A 19,080-nucleotide genomic window follows, 5' to 3' on the forward strand; every position below is an offset into this window, starting at 1 on the left:
CCTGGTGAGGTATATGCCACAGAGGTTGTTGTTTTGGGGTTTTTTTTGGGAAGCTTTGTAACACCTTTTCCCATCTTTGACAGCTGACAGTAAACACGTGGAATTAGAATTCATGTAACTTATTAAAAGGGGAATGGGAGGAAAGCTGCAGCCTGGTGCTTTTTTGCCAGCAGGGGTAATAAGCAGAGGTAACAGGACTGTGTACTAAAATAACTAAAAGATTTCTTTTGACAGTCCTTTGCTGTAGTTACTGACTTTATTGAAGACAAAATGGACTGCCTGGAAGTGTAAGCCATAGCAGGAATGCCATGGAATTTTTCTTTACATACTTGTTTGGACATGTAATCCATTGCAACACAGTTTAAGTGAGCATTGAGGGATGAGCACTGCTGTAGGATAGAACAAGCCTGCTGCTAAATATCAGGAATAAAGCACATGCTCTCTTCTTGCTTTCTTTACAGGAAATGTGATCTAGATAGCATTAGGACTCTTGGCTTGTGTTCAGAAGGCTCATTGCTGCCGACCTAGCCAAGGCCTGCAAGTACTCCTGTGAGTGTGACCGATTGCTTTGAAATCTGAAGAAAATAAAGGAAGCCATGTGGATTTGTTTCTAAATGACTGCTCTCAGATTTCCTCTGGCTTGCAGAGGAATACCTTTGATAAACCTCAAGAAAATTGTGCAATGCAGATGGAAGGGAAACAAGCATCTCCCAGCAGGCTTATGCTCTTGGGTGTTACAGACCATCATGTGAAACTTCTCCTTTACAGCAGAAGTAGTTCTTGCTACAAAACCTTGCCTTAGACTTCAGATGTATTTCCTTATATGCTAATTTAAAAAAAATAGAGCAGGAGAAGGCAGGGAACAATTGTAGCAATGAGACAGAGTGTCAAAGAAGTTAAAGAAGAACTTTGGTTGTCCTGAAAAGCTGATCTGCTCTTTAGTTTGTCATAAAGGGTTCTGCAGTGTTTGACACTCCTTATCACATTACCAAAAGTTGTGTCATCGAGGTCCTCCAACTTTCACTCCCTCAGAATTACAACCTTTAGTCTGTCCTCCAGAAAGCTCAGAGAGCATGTTGAGAGAGGAGTACCACCACTCCGTGCTGCAAAAGCATGAGTATCATGAGCAAGTGTAGGAATTGAGGAAGAGTTTTGTCTCGAAGCATCAGAAAATATTTTTCTAATCCTGTTACTGTAATGCTGACATCACAAGGAAATCCCTACAAAAACGTATAAAACTGCAGCTCAGTGTAGATGCTTATATAATTCCTCATGATTAAAAGTCTAATAGTAGAATTAAGTTGCATCTGAGTAAAACACAAACTACTCATTGTATTGCTGCCTCCAGAGATTTAGAAACAGAATTCTTTATTGACCCAGATGTATCATTTTTATAGTCATTAGACTAATTCACCAAATACAAAGCAATGATCAGCAAAACAGGAACTACACAGCTGTAATTAGTACCTGGGGGGGTATCTTAATTAACTGTAGAAAGTTGCTAACGATGTGGCCTGAGATGAATGATGAGCTAGTGATGGGCTCTGAGATAGTCTGCAATCTTGTGAGAGGATCTTTGTCAGAGGGATGCTGTAATTCTCTTTGTTACCCAGTCAGCCATGGGCTCCAGGAAGTCGTTCAGTCCCACTCTGTGCTGAGGATGGATAATCTGCACTGTGGAAATGCCACTGTCTCCTTTTTTGTGCATCTTGGTATTGTGAATTAAAGAAGATAAAGATCCCAACATTCAAATTAAACCAAGTGTATCTTTTGGTATGAAAACTTCATCTCTTTGCAGTGTAGTAAGTTGAGTGTGCCATCAGACTTACCTAATTTGATGTGACTGACAACATTTCGTTATGAAATTTCTTGAGTGCTTTTTGTGGCAAGGCCTGAAGTAGTTTGTTCTGTGGGCAAGACTGGGTAGACCTAAGGAGAGTCTAAGAAGACTAACTAGGTAAGTCTAGTTACTAAATTGATCTAGAGACTAGCTTAGGTAAGGTGCTATGCTTGTGGTAGGAGTAGATGAGATGCTGCCAGCTGTTAAATGTTTAATGACTATGTAAATAAACTACATAACCGTGCGTTTTAATAGCAAAAGATGAGTTAAAGAAACTGCATCTACACTGCCAACAGAACTGCAGCTCTTCAGTAGCTGTTGTTCTTGAGCAGGACAAACTGTTTACTGATGGCTTGTGTGGGCAGTTGCAAGGATTGAGAAACCCTTCCTGTTGAGATAAGCTGCACTGTGCTGCCCGTGGCCGTGGGCAGCTGTGCAGCCCTGCTTGCACAATGCCCTGCTTGTGGAGCTGTTGTTTGACTTATCGCTGCCTGGTTGCATCATTTTTGTCTCCTGGGTTTGGGGAGAAGTTGGCTGCCGATGAGAGTTGAATCTGGGCTTTCCCTGTGCCTGTTGCAAGGAGAACAGGGTGTGAGATGGGGACAGCAGGCAGGTGGTGGTGCGCAGGAGAGGGGCATGACCTCTTTGGGGAGGGCAGCTGCCCCCGGATGGGGACAGCAGGCAGGTGCAGGAGAGGGGCATGACCTCTTTGGGGAGGGCAGCTGTCCCCAAACCCACCCAGGCTCCGTTACTCATCTCTTTGGTAAACTGCCTAGTGCTGTAAAGCTTGAATTTTAAGGCTGGACCCCCGAGCCCACCCAGGCTCCGTTACTCATCTGTTTGGTAAACTGCCTAGTGCTGTAAAGCTTGAATTTTAAGGCTGGATTATAAATACCACAGTTCTTGTCCAAGTAGTAAAAGCACGAGTAAAACACAATTTGGCAATTGTTTTGTCTTGACAGTTGCAATGGCATTTGAAACTGATGTGCTATGATTGCACTAGTTAGGGTGTTTATGGGATGCTCTGCTTTATGGTGCAAGTGGTCTAGTGTATGAACAGAAAGATACACGACAGCTTTAGTTTTTGAACTGGCTTTCTGTCTGAAAATCTGCTCCTTTTCTGTTTTGACAGTGGAAAACTCTTTTCTTTACCACTCTCACCATAATAATGAATTGTGTATGCAAATACACTTTGGGTACTTCTGGACAACTTTAGCTGAGTTTTCAGTTACCTGGGACTTGTATTCTAAACACTCATGAAACCCATTTCTTGCAACCCTTCCCTTCTGTGCTGTTCCTTCAGGGAGAGAGAGTCAAGTAAACTTGGAGGATTTTGCTTACAACTCTGTTGTGGAGTACCTGGTGTTTTGAGTTACTGTAGCAAGGCTCTGCACTCAGCTTCCAGCCTTGTTTCAGCTCCTATAACTTCTCCTTTTGGTCTCAGTGAATGTTTATTTTCTTAAAACTCAAATACAGTGGATATGTTGAATTTACTGGCATGGAGGATGCTACAAGGAGAAGCTTAGCAAACTACAAAAATGTGTGGCTGCGTTCCAGACGAGGATACATTAGAGCTGAGCCTCTTTGAGGTGTGCACCCTTGAGGAATCAGCTAATCAAGCCTTTGCTGCTGGTGTCAGACTCCCGGGTGCTGCTGAGGCTGAAGCGTGCCCGTGGTGCCTGCAGCGCAGACAGCCGTGTGTTCCCTGCTGCGCCCCGACATGGAGCTGGCCATTGGCAGGCGCGGTTGCGTGCGGTCCCTTGGCCTCACGGACCTTGTGTTTGTGTTGCAATCCTTGCTGAAAGCCTTGCCTGATCTTTCTGGGGCAAGAGCAGATAGGAGCTATCAATTGTCAGCTTGATTTTCCGCTCTGTCCGTGAGCATAGGTCAAAGACCTGGAATAAAACCTGTGGGACAAAGTTCAAGCCAAGCTGTTGGTCGCAGGGTTCTGCCTGCTGCTTGCTCATGGGCTGACACACGGGGTGTTAATGACTCAGGGTTTAGATTTCTCGTGTCCATGGAAGCCTTGGTTTAGTGGGATACAGTTGCCTGCACTTCCCCCGGAGGGGGGGTGGATGCTGAATCCCAGACTGGAGAGTTTCCCTGTGCCTCATGGAAGAAAGCAGGCTTGCTCTCATGATCATGAACACATCATTACTGGAAGGCTTGTTAGGAAGCTTGGAGGAATTTAGGAGGAGAGTGTTGGAACACTGGTTTTATCTGTTTCCTCTTCTGTCACTGTTAGGAGGAAAGCAGTAATTAATACAGCTGGGTGTGAAATGCAGCATTTTCTGTTGGCTCTGACTTCTTTCTGCTATTCAGTTTCTAGGCTTAGCACAGACAGACGGCAGCAGTCAAGTCTTTCAGTTAGTTCAGAATCCTTCTTAGGAGGAAAAAATTTCAGTTATGATCTTTACTGAACTTAGCTCTCTTACCTTGAAGATCTAACAGCGTAATATAGGGGTAATTAATCTTTTTTTTTTTTTAATTGAGTGCTTAATGTGCTGATATTGGCAAAGAATCTGGGAACATGAACTCTGGGTAGCAACTTCATAAGTTTATAGCTAAAAGAGAAATAGCTTGAAAGTTTGCTCACTTTCTAAATGGTGTCCAAAATACACAGTTCTAGAAAGTTCCTGGGAGGCACTGTTTCAATCCTTAATCTGACTTTATTAGGATGATTTGGGGGTGGGGTGTGTGAGCCTTGCTGGAGCAGCAGTTTAAAGTGAAATGTCCTCTGTCAACTCATGCACTGTGAGCGTGACACCTTCAGCTGAGGTGCTAGATAAGACCAGGAAATAGTATCTTAGAAATTTGATGTTAGAAAAAGCAACTCAATAAAATCTTACTGATGGTTGGTCTTTGTGGGGTTTGTCTGGAAATTTTTTTAACATTGTTTCTTGAATAAATTGTCATGATTGATAGGAGGCAGCAAAGGGGTAAGCATGGCAGAGAATGAAATGGAAGGCTGTTTTTTTAATATCTCCTGGAGGAATGCTTAGGAAAGAACATTTTCTGAGTTCTGGAAGTGGGCAGTTTTTTTACCCAAAGCAATTTATTCTTTTAAACAATAATACTGTATATTTCCACCACAACGTTGGTTACTTAAGAGGTCATTGAGAGGTTTCCACTGCGTCAGGTGGTTTTGAGTCAGAATTTTAACTTGAGGTTGTATTTTGTTTGTGTTTCTTGATGATGAAAAGAGTATAAGGAGCATGAAGAATGTGCTCATGTCCAAAAGCAGCTAATGCACTTGGCAATCCTTGTAAGAGGGTATTTGTCCAGTAAACATAATGTAATAGGATCTAGGAGATTCCCAGATGTAGATGATGTGCTGTAATGGAAATTGTGTTAAGGCTTCACTAATGCTTTGAGAAGTCTTCAGCTGCAGAGCTTTAAAGGTGCTTTTTATGGTCAATGTATGTGATTCACCATCTTATAAAATATCTCAAGACTAAACGAGTTGTCATTTTTTCAGTCTTGCTACGAAGTTCAGTGCTTTGCATTACTCTTTAAGTGAAATGGGGGATGTTGTCTTCTAAAGTAGCAGTTAAATGGCTTTAAAGAAAAATCCAATTATGCCACTTCAGTCACTGCTTAAAATACAGCATCCACTGGCCTGTTGTGGTGTGACAGTAGGAAGATTAATAGGAGAGTATATTGGTCTCAAGAATTTTGAGATCATCCTTTTGTCATGGGAAATCTCTCCAGTCTCCCAGTAAAACCAAATTTGGCTAATTCGATCCAAGTTTTTTCTGTGGTTACTGAAAATTATTTTGAATTTTACTTGCTTCTTGACAGAAAAACGTTCCAAGTATATCAGTTTGTTAAATTTAGTTCTATGAGGATCATGCACTGCTGCTTTTAGATTTCTTTTAAACTGGAGGAGTCATTTAAATTATGCCCTGTTAAAACAAAAGCAGAACACATGCTGAACAGCTTTTGCACTGCTTTTTTTATGTTCAGGAGACCCAGTTACTAGAAATAGGCACTTAAATTAAAAATAGGTCAGTTGTCATGTATAGATAGTTTAAATGAACCACACAGAGCTCATATTGGATAGATAGAAAATTGGTGTGTCTACTAGTATGCAGTGACATGATAACAGTCAGAAGACTTTGTTTCATTCCAGATTTTTCTTTGCTTTGCTTTACAGGAAAATCTTCACTGACGATCCAGTTTGTGGAAGGACAGTTTGTTGATTCATATGATCCAACCATAGAGAACAGTAAGTAAATAACTTCCAAGCTCCTCTTCTGTACCAAGCTAACTTGTATCAGAAGCCATTGGGGTTGTACATATTACTTATGTGGGTATTTACATATTAACATTAACGTCCATTAATTACCACAGAAGTATTATTATTCTTTTGAACCAATGCTACATTGTTGCAGCGTGGAAATCACTGTGTGCATATTTCTCTAGACAGCTGAACTTTTAACATTAAATGAAGAGGTACCTAATGAATCTGGCTAAAATGCACCTCCTTGTATTTTATGTGTGTTGTTGAGCATCTGCTTCCCCTGATGTACTTGTGGCACTTCAAATTCCTTACATCACACTGTATGAAAATGTGCCACCAAATACAAGTATTCCAGAGTCTCACATAAGGTCAGTATATCCAGATGAACAGAAAGCCAGCAATATCCATCAGGATTAAACCACTTAGAAGGTAGGCTATGTGGCTATGATAGCATGATAATCGTTTAAATTCCTCCTTTCCAGCAGCTGGATAACAAGGCTGCAACACAATCAGCTTGCTGCAAATACTGGGTATTTGACTTGTCAAGTGTTTTTTTTTCTCTTAGCAGTTCTTTTAAAAATAATTTTAGTACCTTTGTGAGTAGCTGGCATAGCAGGTGAGTAAAGACACTAATGCTAAAAATGCTGCCAAGAGGAAAAAGTCATTTCAGAGGTTACCTGGCATTCATTACAGTCCAGCCACCTCTTTCTGAGCTAGCAGTGGCCATAAAGTACTTCAACAACTGCAGTGCTGGGCTGAGTAACTTGACCATGTTGGCTTACTTTAGTCATGTGGCAAATAAAAGTGATTTCATGATCATAGCCCTGGGGTTCTTGTATTTTAATGACTTGAGTAGCACACATTTTTAGTGTTTTGAACTTATGCAGTAGGATGTTAAGTCTGTGTGATACTCTGGAAATTTGAATGAAGCAATCAGCAGAACAAGGTTGGTTTTTTTTAATATATATATGTGGTATATAATTACATCAGTAGCTATCAGTATATTTTACTTGGGATTACTTTATTGCTTAGAACTGAAATTCAAATGCTGTTTTTTGAGAAACTAAATTTCCTTCAGCAAGTCAGAGTGGATAATTTGGCCCTTGGTCTGAATGTTAGCTCTTATACAGATATTAATACTAACACTTTCCATCATCCTTTTTTACTTTGTTTGAATTATAAGTCAGGTATGTCTTGAATTAAAGCTGCTAGCAAAATACTGGGGTTTAAGCTTCTGTGTTTATAATCTTAATTCAGTTGGGGCAGGTTATTTTTCACTGTGCCATATAAATGCAAATTATTTAAAGTAATCTTTTAGTTTTATGCAGCTGCATGTGAATGAATAAAGACTGAGAGACACAAAGGCTTTACAAAATACTGAATCTGTGTCTTGTTTTAGGATTTTGACACCTTGGTATAAGATTTGTCTTGTTTCATCCTTTACCTGTTGTCTGTAGCTGCTGTTTGTAACTCTGTAGTTGTGTTGTCACAAGTTCAGCATTTCTGAACCACACCAAAATACCCTGTGGATGAATTTTGCTCATATTTGACTCTCCTAGTCTGCACTGTGTGCTTGATCTGAATTCTAAGCATTGAGCATATCCTGGCCATGAAGACTTGCTGGGAGGGGGCATCTTGAAAAGCCTTAACTTTTCACTTGATTTCTTTCTTGTATGGAAAATAAACATCATTCATTTGGTGTAAGTCTTGTGATCTGTGGCATGGTTGGAGGAATTTGCTTTCTGAAAGGTAGAGAATTGAAGGGTCCTTCTGACATCAGAAAATATTGCTGGGAAGTAAAGGTTGAAAAGATGAAAGTTATGCCCTGGGGCTCAAAACAGTGGGAAATCTGTCCCATCTTTAAGCCCCAGAAGGCCTGGTAGAGATAATGCCTTAAAAATGCTTCTGTGAACAACAGACAAGAGAACACACTCTAATTTAACACTAAAATTTAAAACTTACTGGGTTTTTTTTAAGACAGATGTGAAACTAGTTTTAATAGGTTAAGTAAAAAACAATTATTTTGACTTAGAATTTTTTTTTTGTCATTAGGTTTTTTTTTTTCTAAATAGAAATCTTTGTTCAGCAAAGTCTTTGGATGCTCCCAGCTGTGTTTCTGATTCTGTGTAGGCTCATAAGATGCAAAGTACATGAGCAACTCTTAGACTTCTCCTAGCTTGTGATTTCACATTTGGTGGACAGTGTTGGCAAAAAGAGTTGAAAACTCCAGGTTCATAATTATACTATGGACAGTGTTAGAGAATGTTGCCTTTTTCCAGGCCATTATAAGTTGTAAAATGTTTTCAGTTTCATCTGGTGATTTGGTCTACACATGTAACAAAACTTGGACATGAAGAGCATACGTGGGAAAGGATAGTCCAGCCTAGGTGATTTCTGTTTTGTCTCCAGAAATTGTTGTTGGTAATTTGTTACAGTATTCTACCAGCAGTGAAGAAAGGCTAGAAAGCTGCAGTACTGTTGGTAATGCAATCTTTATAATTTTTGTCCTCAAATAATAAAACTTGCACAAAATATTGACTGCAAAGCTAAATTGTATGTAAGGCAAGCTGTAACCATGCTCTTACAGAACAAATTGTGTAGTTTATAAGCCTTGAGCAATAGGAGTAAGACCTAATATTGTAGAAATACCAGGTTTTACGTGTGAAAATCTCTGCCTTTGGAAGTGATAAATGGAAAATAAGGTGCCTCAGATTTGTCGTATTGTTTGTGAAGGTTAGGACAGCTTCACTGCTACATTTTCCTTTGCTTATATTGCATTTGCACCAGAAAAGTTAATTTATTTCTGTGAAGGGGCATGCTGAATTCTGTTCCTTCTACCAAACTTGTGTGTCAGGAAGAGTAACTTGTAACCTTTTGTGGCAGCAGTGGAGGTGAGAGATAATAGCTTCAGGAAGAGACTTTCCCTGTCTGAATGTCCCAACAGGAGTGACATCTCAATGAGTGGCTATTCTTGAGACAGCCAGGTTGAGAAACGAGTGGAACTGCTACTCGCAGGAATGTTGGAAACGGAAGAAAGATCTTGGAGAGCAGGAATGTGTGCAGGGAGTCTGTGTGGACCTTGGGCTGGATGGGGCTCTGCAGGCAGATCAGCTCACATGAACTAAGACCAGTACCAATTAAAATGCAACAATTTTACAAGAATGAAAACTAGAACATGAATTGGAAACTCAGGTCAGAAGGATCAGGTAATGAAGATGTGCACTTAACTCCACCCACATCATCTTTGCAGGGATGTCTTGTGTTGCAAGTAAGAAGACTTGAGTGCCCAGGTGTCAAATGTGTCCTCCAGAGCCTGCCTGGCTGCTTTTTGATTTTTGCTGCAGTTTTAGAGGGCCTTCTAGCACTGCTTCACAGCTCTGTGATCTTCCTTTCTCCTCTAAATTGCCTCACTAGCCTCCCTAAGGAACGGAACATCTTCCTCCATGCTTCCTGCCTCCATCCCAAGTTTTTTAATACAAATGTGAGTAGAAGCATATTAGAAAGGAGCAGAGGGCTGGAGAACCCCTACTAGTGGAGGGGCTCCTGTAGGTTTAGATGAGTCTGACAGAGAATCTTCAAGGCTAAACTTCTACACATGCCTTGGCAACTGCACTGGAAGGGTGAACTGTTCTTCTCTGGAGCTGCTGGTGAGCAGCCTTCTAAGGGGTGCAAGTGAGACTTCTGAGGAAAACTAAAAATAGCTCTCCTGCATCACACATCTCAGTGTTGTGAAAGATGTCCTGGTAGATTAGTGGCAGGCATTGACTTTGGAATGCAGGCCAGTAGAAGGAGATGCAGGAGGTGGTAACCAAGGAAAGCTTGTGAGGTGATTGTATTTAGCTACCAGCCATGTTGTGGCAGTGATGTTACAGCACTCTTGTACCTTTCTTCAGTATCACTATTGATCTAAAGGCCTGCATTTCTTTGCCTGTTACTGTTTGGGGCTTTTCCCCTAGCATAATGGCTTGTTTCCACAGCAGCTGTCATGGAGTTGCACATGCAAATAATTTCATTCATGCTGGTCTAATTGCAATGTACTTCATCTTCAGGTAGCCGTGATCACTGGAGTTGTGTTGCAAGATGAAAGAATGTCCAAAATCTGTGTTCCAGTTGGTGAGCAGTGTTTTGGAGATGCTCACATTATGATTTAATGTCAGGTCAGGTCTGCTGAAAAGTGTCTTTGGCCTACTAGGAAGAGCCAAATTGTCCAGGGATTATATTGTTTGTCTTGTGCACAAGCACAGCAGAAGTCCTAGGATGATAGGTGATGGAATTGGAAATTAACACTTTGGCTGGATCAAGGGGACCAAGTTTTTCACAAAATTAAATTCTTAACTAGGAATGGTTTTAAAAAGCTTCAGCAAAGAAATGAAAGTCATTGGTTGTGACTTCATTGAAGCAGATCTGTCTTCACACTAAGCTGTGCTTAGTGCTGCAAGGCTCTGCTCTGTACTAACAGCTCTCCTCACCAGGCTATGCTGACTCCTTCACTGTTTCCCTTCTCCTATCTCTGTCACACTGTGCTTTCAGTAATGATGATGATGACATCATTGCTGTGTCTCTTCCAGGCTTTTAGAATAGTCTGAAAAAACTGCTGTCTGTCCTTTTTTAAATATTAACTTCATGATGCCCTTGAAGTTACTTTGCAGATGCTTTGATGCGTATGTGAAGTGTCAGGAGACTGGAGAGGCTGTTACTTGCACACCTGTAAAGGCACTGTGTCTCCAGAGGAGTCTGTTTTCCCTCTGACTCCAAGCAGTGATATTGTATATTGCAACACAGCCTGCTAATATCTGTTCAAACAGTTTGTCCCCATCACAGCATTCATCCAAGGCAAAGAGCCATTGTGGATCCGTGTTTCATAACCTAAAACTTCTAGTTGTTTGCAGCAATAACAGCAGCATCCAGATTTGAGGGCACATGTGCTAAAGCAGCTTTCTTGGGGGATAACCAGGGTAAGGCAGGAGCTTTCTTTGAGGCTCCATTTCAAATGTCATTTGCTGATTTTGTAATGGAAACTATAGGTACACTTTACACTGTTGATTTAGATGCTGTTAGGTTGGCTTTGCTGTTTGAATTGCTCCTTTTTTTCGAGGATTGGATTTATGAGGTGGGTTGAAACCTCCAGTTTCAGCTATTTCAGCCCACTTATTCAAGATAATGCTCACATTGTGGGGACTTGACAGAGGGACAAGCTTGGACTGGGAGGAGGAAAGTTGGCCAATTCCATCTACTTGAGGCGTGGGCAGGGGCTGCCCAGCGGGGTCAGGAACGTTCAGCTGCGCAGCTTTGGGAAGCTTTGGCCAACTCAGCTCACCTAAGTGACCTGTTCACCTGACTCTTGTTTCCCTGCTCATCACTGCAGTGGCAGATGAGGTTTCTGAGGACTGCTACTAGTTAGGAAAACCACCCCAACTAGAGGATAACACAGACTTTACTCAGCGTGTCAGAACTGTGCAGCAGTGGTGTCTGGAGTGTGTCTCGAAGGCCACATGAGATTTCCAGAGCCAGGTTTGTGTGCTCTGGTTGGGACATTATTCCTGCAGGAGCTGTGACACTGTTTGCTTTTGCAGTTGCATAACACAAACACTGGGTAAGATTCCTCGGCTCACAGCGCGTTGGCATTTCATGAATCCGAGGAAGAGCAGCAATTCTCATCACTTTTAGGGACTGAATGTACTTTGTGACTGGGGACTGCACAGGCTGGTAGCTGCAGCAAATGTGAAAGTAACATGGTGAACTTAGCTAATTGTTATCATTTGGGTTTAATATAATCATACGTTCTGTGTGTTTTAGCTCTCAGCGATTTTTCCTTTTTTCAATCCAGATCACTTACTTCGTGGTATTTACATTTAGGAAATTGATTTTGCTAAACTGTTTGGTAACCAAGGAGAAGACCCTATAATAAGTTCAAACTTAGCTTTGATGCCAATTGAATTTAAGTGTCTTTTGTTACCACAGATTACAATTGTCTGGATCTTGTAGAAATGCATGTAAATCACCCTTTTTATTCCTCTTGTTACCTCTTGTACTTAAGAGAGCAAAGAATAAGCTGCTGCATCCAGAGTGAGAATCATCTGAAATCTTAAATTCAGTTTCTGAGTTTTGCTACCTGCAATAGACTTGCATCTGATTAGCCTTTTATTGCTCCTTAAAAACCTGTAACTGGAGTTCTTTTCTTTGTGCCTTGGCTGATGATAGCACAGATGAGTGACTTCTGATCTCTTCTTTGTGTATAATTCTGATCTGTTTATGTATTTCTTGTTCTAGCTTTTACAAAACTGATCACAGTAAATGGCCAAGAATATCATCTTCAGCTGGTTGACACTGCTGGCCAGGTAAGTTACCTTTCTTTGAATCTTTCTTTTAAGTTATGACAACGGGTATTGATATTCCTGTTGAGCTAAGTTGGTAGTGACTGTGTGTTCAGAGGTGAAAGTTAACTTAAAAACTATCCTGACTTGTTGTTTAGTCACTAAAGAACTTTTTCTGTAGCATTTATTTAAAGATTTTTGTTTGTGTTTTGTTACTGGGTTGGGGTTTTTTTCCCTATCTGTTGAATGAGTACCTAAAAATGGGAAGAGGAAACTACTGTAACTCTGACGTCCCAGAAGTTCATCAGTAATGTATAATATTTACAGAGTAAGTGAGCAGTCTTGCTTTAGATGAAAAAGGGTGCTTCAGTAAACCATGGGGAAATTTTTCATAGCTTTTTAGTATTTGTCTGCTCCAGCTACACCACCATGACTTGTATCCATGGAGCAGTCATGGGGAGCAGACAGATTCATGTAGGTGGTACTTACTGAGTTAGCAATAAACTGCTGCAGTTTGTCTGCATTTTAACGTGATGGTTCACGTGTGCGTCCGAGCTGCACGTAATGACGGGGTGAGGAGACAGGGAGCACGTGTCCTGCAGCGTGCTGGGGAGCTCTGGGAACTGCAGCTCTTCATTATTTACAGGTACAAGAGTTCACTGCACGCTGCTGCTTGGCTGAACCCATGCACGAGAGTGCTGAGTCTGTTGAGAGACTCTGTATGAGGGAAAAAACTCATCAGGGACCACTAATTAGACCCCTGTATTTTTATCCTAAATTTCTTTTTTTTTTTTTTTTTTTCTTTGCTTACACGCTCTTGCCTTCCATGATCTCATACTATGCCTTTGGGTTTTTCCAAACTATGAGTAGTGTTAAACAGTGTTAGTGTTGTAAAATACACTGCCAGTACTTAAGGCTTTAAAGCTGCAGGATACCTGCTCATAGCTGTGAGACTGTTCAGAGGAGTTGTAACTTTCTAGGTATGTTTGATTGCTTTCTTGGAAGAGAGCTGTGTGACTGGGGACTAGCCATGCTGTATTTATATGGTGTCAGCCCTTGGTGCTCATCAGCAGCATGTGTAATCTCTCAGAGGTATCTGAGCACAGCACTGGCCACAGGATTGCTGGATGGGGAATGCTGTGCAGAGGAGAGGGTGAGAGAGGGGCAGGCTGAGGAGTGTGAGCAGCAGAACGAGCTCCATAGGTGTCACTCAGTGCCATTGTAAGTGCACTTGCATTACAGCTCTGATTGTGTAGCACAGTGATAAAAGAAAAATTCCTCTTTGAGGAGGAAATTGCCTTCTGGGAAGGCAGTGTGACTCACCACTGACATACCTCTGTTGCTGAGGATTGATTTAATTTTATACAGTATTGTAGAACTTAAATAGCTGCTTTCCCAGCCTGTGGTTATTTTCAGATTTAATTCTTCATGGAATGATTTGAACTTTGATTTCTGGCACACAAGGTTAGAGAGGGGAGATGATGTTGGGTTATGGAAGGTGTGGCTTGGACAGATTTTTTTCTCAAGTCTCTCTTGCTTAATGGCCCATAGGGAGTCCTCATGTGTATACAGCACAGCAAGAATTGTATTGCAGATTTGTTAAATACTTTTGAAAACCTGGCTATGGCCTGAAAAGTTGTAGCAATGTTGTTTTATCACTTGACAGATTTCTTAATTTGACCCATAAGTTTCAGTGAGCATAGCAGCTTTCCTTCCATCTCCTAATGAGCTAAAAATAAGGTCATGAATTAGGAACAGTTGAGGTTATGGCTCTTATTTTTCTTGGTATTCATCCTCTGTCCTGTGCCTCTTTACTTTTCTGGTTATTTACTGTGCTTTGTGCAGTTCAGTCCAACAGGGGTCTTGATACAGGGTCACAGAAGAGGAGTGTAAAGGGAAATCTTACCTAACACCAAATTCCAGCTGGGGCAGTCCTGGGAAATTCTGGGTAAAGTCAAGCCACTACAGAGTTGCACTTTCACCTTTTTTACACAGACTTAGCTCAGATCCCTTCTGTATTGACTTTGGGATTTCACATCCAACTGGAGTGGCACTTTGGCATTTCAGAGAAGATGGGTGAGGGCTGCCCTCTGGGTAGCAATAAAGGCAAATAAGTGCAGCTTTTGCCAAGTGTTATTCTTTCAAACTTTTTTTGGCTGGATCTATGAAGTTGATTTATAAAGAGTTTTTCCTCTTCTGCCAGTGAGGGAAGTTTGATTCCTTTTGGGTGTCTCAGATTTAAGCTATGTGATTGCACTGCTCCATCTGTTCAGCCATGACAATAACAGAGAGGTTATTTGATCTTCAGCTAAAATTAACATCTTCAAAAGCATAAGTTTAACAATTTGAGAACTCATACATTAGGAAGTATGGCTCTTGTCAAAATGGAAATGTTTCCTGGGAATGTCTGTTGGAACAGGTTTTTAAACTTGGATTCATAGTATTTGTGTTGCATTACCTGCAGTATATCAGTCTGTTTTGTTTGCCTGTTTGGTCAGTCCCTTTTCCAGAGGGGTAATAAATTCACTGAGTAAGTTTCTGGTGGTTCTGTCTGGTTTTCTATTTATGTAAACACTTGTCCTGTAATGTAAACTTGCAGTTGTCATAAAGAAACTAATAACTGTATTTTTTGCACTTGATAAGCATAAGTTAGTAAGCCACAATTACTCAATTCCTACCAGATTCCTTAGGTAATTTAGATGTGATCAGTGTCATTTGAAATTACAAACTGCTAGATCCTGTCGTCAGCTGTTGAAATTAAAATTTTGAAATGTATCACCAGCAAGATAAGAGGCATAATTGCTAATTAGTAGTGGGACAGAGTGGATGTTTTGTACTAATACAAACAGATAATTAAGCAGGATAAGAGGATTGGGAAGAGCTTCAGCTCATCCATAGTCTTAGAGGGAATAAACCATAAAAGCTGTAGATCAAATTGTGGAGTATACAGAGGAACTTAGAGCTTTCTCTAGATTTGGTAAAGATGCTGCTTGTGACATAATGATAAAAAAATCTGAAAGTACTACCTATACAAAAGGTCTTAGAGATATGACTGCCTTACCTGATGGTGATCTCATGGCATCAAGGTCTGAACTGTGGCACCCTTAATTTTAACTGCAGTATTCCTTCCACAGGATGAATACTCCATATTTCCTCAGACGTACTCCATAGACATCAATGGCTACATTCTTGTTTATTCAGTCACGTCAATAAAAAGGTAATAAAATCTGTTTGTCTTCTTCTCTTGAAATATTTTCTGGGTTTAGCTCCTGCCTCTGCTGTACTTTGTGTGATTATTTCAATTAATTTTTCACCTTTAGAAGTATAGTAGAAGTGAATATTAATGTTTTGTCAGAAATGTCCCCTTGGACCCAAGTGTCACAGACACTTTGCAGACTCATGTGCAAGGTGCCACGTAAGAAATGAGACAGTGTTAGACTACATTGTTTTGAGGTGTAAGAAGAAGTACAAAGGATCATTACAGAAATGAGTTCATTGCTCTTGCATCAGATAGAAAGGCAGACATAAATATGAAGCTGAAGGGCACTGTACATTTATGTGAAGTACCCAGTTAGTCACTAGATCATTCCTTCAGCCTTGTAGCTTTTTACAGTACTGAGATTCCTTTGACTTCTTGTATTGAGTTGTCCTGATTAACTGTAGAAATCCTCATATAAACAGCAATAGATGGCTTTTGAACTGTAAACACTCTCCTGGCGTGCTGCAGCAAATAATCCTCCCTGAAGGTTGTCCCAGAGTGTCCCTCTTGTTCTTGCTGTTCCCTGTCCAGAGTCCCTCGTACCTGGAGTCACACAAGACACATCAGCCTCTGTGTGGCTTTGTCACCTTCTGTTATTTCCTCCCTTCCTCTGGTCATCTTGCTTTGTTTAAATAATGCTTATCCTTGAGTAGGTGTTGATTTTCTGATGTTGTACATCATCTTTATTAGGTCAGCTGAAATTTTTGTTTGAAGAGAGTGATTAAGACCTTAGACCTTTTCAGTCTTATCAAGTACAAGAGAAATTGATGCTTCCCTTCTACTTCAAGGCAGTTAATCAGCTTTTTACAACTGCTGGAGTGTTTCATATATTTTCCTCTGAATCAAACAAAGCTGATCATTTCAAGCTCTTTGATAGGCTATCATAAAATACAGGTAAAGCAACTTGCCTGTTGACTCTTTTTCCTTCTCAAAGGAAGGATATAGTCTGGTTACAAATTTCTGCTGCTCTCAAGGTCTTTAATGTTGAACAGATTTCGCAGTTCTTCATTCTTGGTTTTCATCTTCAGTTCTGAAGTAGAGAAGGGCAAGCACGTGTTAGGCTTTTATGTGTGTCCAGAGATACTAAACTACCAAACTCTCTCTGGGTTTTTAGTGAGAAGTTCAGTGTTGGTGCTGGGTAACTTGTATGAAATAGGAGTCAGTATTCTGTGCCTAAGCAGCCAATGCTCCACTCCTAAAACAAATACAAAAAAGTTCACTGATAAATGGGTGCTGTGAGGACAGAAGTGCCTTTGACTGAAACCAGTGTACATTACTCAGGGGATTCTGCAACCTGTGCTGTTCTCTGCTTGGCAGCTAAAGGGCATATTCTTTCTCAGCTGCTCCAGTTGTTGCCTCATGATGCCTTGAGCTCACCAGGTGAAGAAATGAACATGTTTTCTGTGGTAGCATTCAATCAGTTAAACCAATTATGGTAAAAATACAAACAGGACAGGCTAGGTTAAGGCTGTAGGTCAAAAGTCTTTTCATCAGTATTTAATCTTGATCAGTTTATTCCAAGTTTTTATTGTTGTTGTTGTTCCTTAAAATTTCAAAGTGTCCGTGATCCTATCTTGTTCAATTCTTGATGTTCTGTATCAAGACAGGGTTTAGGTGATAGGAAAGATCTTCCACAGTACTCTGGTAGCTTAGATGACTTGCCCAGACAATGAGATCACAGTCTTCATCTGTCCTGACTTCTGTCAAAGTGTGTGTATTGATCCAAATATTGATCCAGCTGGGTGAGAGCTTTGACAGCAGACTTATTAGAAATGCTCTTTTTAAAGTTATCAGCTTCCATGCTAACCTCCAGTGGGAAGTTTAAATAGGACTTGAATGAAAGCTAATGCCCTACATTTTTTATATTCCCAGGCTCTCAGCAGCAAGGTTACTGGAAGGCTTTTGCTCTAGTTCAGCTTAATTAAATTCCAATTTTGTATCTTGCTCTAGGTTCCATGATTTTGTGTAACACATTTATCTGACAGCTAGTAATGGTTTTTTTTGTATTTCACACATTGAGCTGTTTGCTGTAACCCATTTGGTTGACAGAACTGGAAGGGACCTCTTACAGTCTCCAAATCTCACAGTTTCACAGCTAGATGTGATGGTGCTATTTTTGGATTGGTCAGTCCTTGCTCCTTTTTGTCCTTGCTCCTTTCAACATTATTAATTTGGAAAGCTTTCTAGAACATTAATTGGTCGAGCCAATTTCATTCCTGGCAGTTCTTAGCAACTTGTTTCTGTGTCAGAATTGTGTTGGAGTTTAAATAGCACTTCTCCTGTGGTTTCCATCTTGGTCTGTTAACAAGGATCAGCTTTTTATTTGTAGTATTTTCACTAAAAAAGGAGTGTTGTGAGCAATGTCAGACAAGCAGATAGGTGCCCAAAGTGGGGCAATGGAGAGCCCAGGTTCACGAGCACCTGGCAGCACTGTACAGGGGAGCCTGAGGCAAGGACTTGCCAGGGTGCTGTGCTGTGGTGTTTTTCTGGCTTAGCTGGAAGCAACACACCTAATAGGGGAAAGGAAACAGTCATTGTACTCTTCTAAGGATTCAGTTAGCCTCTGGCTAGGGTGCTAAGATTTTTTCCTGTTGCTTCAGACTGAGAAACAGTTTTGTGGTCTGTAGCAGATGGGTTTTTTTGGTTGCATTTTTATTCTTTCAGTTTGCAGGGTTATGTAGTTCTGTGTGTACTGATGCCTCTCAACTCTGTCACAGCCAAGCTCCATTTAACTCTTATTTTCTTAATAATTATCATCTTCCAAGATGAGTTCTCAAGACTAGAATTTCACTAATACTCTTTCAGCATAAGCTCCTTATGTCTCTAAAGTCCTTTCATTGATTTCACATTTTTCATTGATTCCATGTTTTCCACAGTGTAATCTGTAGTATCCTACTCGAGTTACCAGTAGCAATTCTTGCCAGAGTAACTCATGCTTCTGTTTACAAAGAACTCATTTTCTTGATAGGATGCACTGAAACTATTAGCTGAGCATGGAGAAGCATTGTGTTCCACATAGCCTCAAATATTACTGCTGGAGTCAGACAAATTGACCTGCTTGACAGAAAATCCATCTTAAATGTGGTAGAGTTTATTGTTCTAGAAGGGAGAGGTTTTGCTGCTTTGAATGGTTTTTAGGCACTAGGTCTTTGATTTCTCTGAGCTGGAAGTGTGTTTGAGTGCTGCTCTGTTTTTAAGAGTTTCAATTCTAATTGAAATGCAGTGCAAGTCAAGACACTGCCTGTAGCTAGCAACCTCAGAAACTGGAAAAGCTTTGGTCCCTTTTCTGTTGTCTAGTTGCGTGTCTCATCCCTGAGCCTATGCCTCTCTTAAATCCAAGTTGTGTACTTCATGTACCAGCATTTTTTCCATAGTGTAACCAGAGGAGTGCAACATCTGCTCTTCAATCAACCCCGTTTATAGC

At 40.7% G+C, this 19,080-nt stretch overlaps 1 protein-coding gene across 3 annotated transcripts in view; it reads left to right on the forward strand.

Moving 5' to 3' along the window:
* Positions 1-19,080, forward strand: part of RHEB (Ras homolog, mTORC1 binding) — a 38,810-nt gene that overhangs the window by 12,147 nt on the left and 7,583 nt on the right. For all 3 annotated transcript variants that reach the window (XM_041408492.1, XM_041408495.1, XM_041408493.1), the window contains exons 2-4: positions 5,997-6,068; positions 12,354-12,421; positions 15,532-15,614. In XM_041408492.1, coding sequence (XP_041264426.1) covers positions 5,997-6,068; positions 12,354-12,421; positions 15,532-15,614 — 223 coding nt within the window. The remainder of the gene's footprint in view (positions 1-5,996; positions 6,069-12,353; positions 12,422-15,531; positions 15,615-19,080) is intronic.

This window comes from Onychostruthus taczanowskii, unplaced genomic scaffold, assembly GCF_017590055.1.
Source record: "Onychostruthus taczanowskii isolate IOZ18803 unplaced genomic scaffold, ASM1759005v1 scaffold3, whole genome shotgun sequence".
NCBI classification, from domain to species: Eukaryota; Metazoa; Chordata; class Aves; order Passeriformes; family Passeridae; genus Onychostruthus; species Onychostruthus taczanowskii.